We start from the raw sequence: 3,619 nt of genomic DNA on the forward strand, positions 1-3,619 counted from the left end.
TTTCAAGGACTGAAGCTAAACAAACTATTACATGTGTGATATTTTGCATACTCATGTGAAAGCATGAAGGCCAAAAATAATGTCTGAGATTATTTGTATGCAACAGATTCAATCACATTTCTTTGTTTAAATAAATTATTAAGATTTGTCAAGACATTTAAAACACCTTCATGGCAGCATTTTACAACTTTTTCCAAACAATTTTTCTAACTATCCTTTCAGGAAGGCAACAGTTGCGCTTTTAACAAAGCATATGTAAGCTGGTCTCCCAGCAGTCTTATTTTATATCACCCTGTACTTTCTCATGCAGATATTTTGGGGAAATGAATTTGACTTTCACTGATAACAGTTTAAAAGAAAAAAAGTACAAATGTATTTAATTTTAACTGGTATTAAATTTTAATGTCTTTATTGCAGAAAGAGGTTTTAGAACTTTMTGATGTTTACAAGAAAATATACAATGCGAAACTAAAATGTCACATATACATTCTGTTAGTGCACAGCAGAAGTTCCTACTAGATGTTCAGCAAGGTCCCCACATTCACATCCACGGTGACGCAGAGCTAGCTTCCTTCGGACCCTGTCAAATAGTAGTTGAGAAAAATTTGACTTACTAAGAATGAAAATGCATGTTTAGATAGAAACAACTGAGTTGGGCTGCACAGATTAGTAATATTTGAAAACATTCACTAGAAACCAGAGAGAACAGAAAGGAAAGCTAGCACATTCAGTGTTTTAATACTATTTCTTGAAGTAGGTACTTTCTTCTTTCTCTAGAAGTTTTCCCTTCCCTGTTTCTAACTGCTAAATAGGCTTTTCTGAACAAGCAATTTTGTGCTCTGAAAGCACCGACATGGTATTTTTCAACAGCATTTCTTTCCTTCCTCTGCTAGGAATGCTCTTCCTATCTCAGCTGTCCCTTTTCCTTTTATCTTGTCTGAACAGACTTCCAAGAGAGTCACTGTATATTGTATCACAAGCAAAATTTATATAATAGTATTTTCCACCTCTTATTCTTAGAACCTGTGTACTTACGCATGGTGCAGTTGAATACAGCACATCTGAAATGATCTGTTATATATCTATAATGGTAAGTGTAGCCGGATATAACTTCAAGATGTCAGACCTAATGAGTAACAGCTAATAAGAACAGAGAAATGGCTACCACATGATACTATCTAGAAGCATCTTTACAAAACATGCAAATTCTTAAAATATGCTTAAAGCTTTGTTTTTTGACCATTTCATATCTTTTCAAAAACAAAATATCAATATTGTAGCTTTTTGAAYGCATGACAATGCTTCAAAAAGCATTCTTTAAAATCATCTTAYGCATCCCATTCTTTTTATCCCTATGGAAAGAAGGCTGACATTCCCACCAACAAAAGTTTTCTCATTTCTCCCATTACTATTTCTGTTGCTGAAGAAGCAGTGCTAAGAAAATCCATTGGATGCTCGGTTTTCTTTTTAAATACTGACCAGTCTGAAATATTTTTCTGTTCTTTAACTATGACCACATTTCAGTACAAGCAACTCAGAAAGGAACAGTCTCTGTTGAACAGAGGAGACAGCCACTGGAATGATCTTTTGAAATGCAACTGGTAACTAAATAACAACCAGTCATTTTAWATTTTGTTTGAAGGAAACAGAATTCTATTCCCAAATGTCTTTGCAGTCAGTTCACAGTGATTTGGGGGGCAGGGGAGGCAGAAAGGGAAGGGAAACGGAATCAAAGCATGATTCCCACCTCAGAATCAAGCAGCTCTCCCTTTATTCTTCCTTTTTTTTATTTTTTTTTTTTTTCCCTTCCCTGTATTCAGGGCTCCAGATGGAAAGCATMTGACTCCCACCCATACTCTTTCTCCACCTTGCATTTGCCTTTTCACACTGATTCTTCTTCAGCTGCCTCACTTGGCCCATCATAGTCATATCATGTTCATTAAGAGGTCCCAGCTTAAAAGATCACAGAAGGCAGTACTTTGTTTTGTTTTATCTCTTGATACATCCAGAAGAGGAAAATAGCTGGAATTCCTAGTTGAAAGATCTTTTCCTTCTTTCCTCTACTGAAATCTGGGCCAGTAAAGCCTCCTCCTCTGTCCCCCTCATCAGCTTTAGTCACATGCAACAGAGAGCACCCAGGCCTCAGCTCTGCTGTTTGGGACTGAAGGTAGCGTCAGAGCTCCTTCCTCAGCAGATAGCTTTCTGAAACACTGCAGAGCAGTCAGGCAGTGTCATCCAGTTACAGGGAATGAAAGGATGGATTAAGAAATTAGAACTTCAATCTTAAATTACATCATATTTTGTTTTGTTATTGAGAAAAAATATTTTCCCTCATAAAATACACACAAAGGAAAAAAGGCAACAGTTCATAGTCTTTAAAAATTATTGAAATGTTTAATGCACAAAGCCTTTAACTTCTTTCAACATTAACTAAAGRCAGGCCAATATTCCCGTAGATACATTGTTTACTGCTGGGATACAGAAACAGGGAACTAAATCAGGTCCTTTTGCAGCACACGAGTGACTAAGCTACTTCCTCATTCCCCTAGTTAGTTGGGTCTTTTTTTTGTTTGTTTTTGGTTTTAACTTTTTGAACACTGACATGAGGAGGTGACTACGGAGTTGATGCACTAAGTGGATTAAACTTGCTAAGCTTGTCTCATTYCAGTGAAAAAAAATGGAAGGTGCCCTAGCTTGTTCTGACATCTRTCACTTGATTCTGTTTATCATGCAAAACAAATCACTGCTGCCATTCTGCAGTTCTGAGACTCAGAACTTTCATAACCAAAATCTGAATCATAAGTGAAGGGTGGTGGGGGTTTTTTAATATTATTATTATTTAATATTTGGCTAGGTAACAAACATTTCCTGCATACCATGAAAACTAAACTGCAAACTTACCAACAAAAACTTTATGAAATTTTTATGTATCTAAGTACAAAAATCTGATAGATAATATACACAAGGATAGGCATTTATATAGCATATGAATTCTCTCCTTTATCTGGATAGAGGACATTAACATTGCAGTGACCAAACTTAATGAAGAAACCCCTGCAAAATATATTCGAGAAAAATCCTGAAGCTCAACCAGAAATTCATGTGCAAAATTTACTTTCTAAAAGACAACAGATGCAGGAAATAGAATGCAGGCAATCATCAAAAGAAAGGCACAGACATCCTGACAACAGATTGCTCTCTGCTCCAATTCTGCTGGAGGGTACTGACTCTGAACCCCAGACATGAGGGCAGGTCAGACAAATAGGCCTAAATGAATATGAAAAGACTTCATTAGCAGCAAAAATGTATATAACTCAAATTTCAAAGATTTCAACAGATTAGTAAGATAYAAATTCTCCAAAAGCATTAAACTTATTACAAGAAATCAGGAGCAAAAATACACCAGAGTTATGTAGCTCAAAGATTTTATCTACAACTCCTGGTCTTTGCACATACCTTACTGAGCTCTGGAAAGAGTTCCTGAATCCCAATGTCCAACAGAACATAAGTTAACTAAAACAAAATAAAGTAAATGTCAGAGAAGAATCTTAGTCAGACATTAAGAATACTAAGGGAACCCTACTGCTTTCTGTGTTGTGTGTATGTGTTTTCTTTCTTT

General features: G+C 36.0%; 1 protein-coding gene across 3 annotated transcripts in view; it reads right to left on the minus strand.

The window, feature by feature from the left end:
- Positions 1–375: 375 nt before the first annotated feature.
- Positions 376–3,619, minus strand: part of SNX14 (sorting nexin 14) — a 60,200-nt gene continuing 56,956 nt past the window's right edge. For 2 of the 3 annotated variants that reach the window (XM_085299225.1, XM_085299227.1), the window contains 2 exons: positions 3,457–3,515; positions 376–580 (listed from right to left, as the gene is read on the minus strand). In XM_085299225.1, the coding sequence (XP_085155351.1) occupies positions 542–580; positions 3,457–3,515 (98 nt within the window). In that variant the 3' untranslated portion in view covers positions 376–541. The other variant, XM_085299226.1, reaches the window with a different exon arrangement.

This window comes from Rhea americana, unplaced genomic scaffold, assembly GCF_003343005.1.
Source record: "Rhea americana isolate MKP2758 unplaced genomic scaffold, rheAme1 scaffold_147, whole genome shotgun sequence".
Taxonomy (NCBI): domain Eukaryota; kingdom Metazoa; phylum Chordata; class Aves; order Rheiformes; family Rheidae; genus Rhea; species Rhea americana.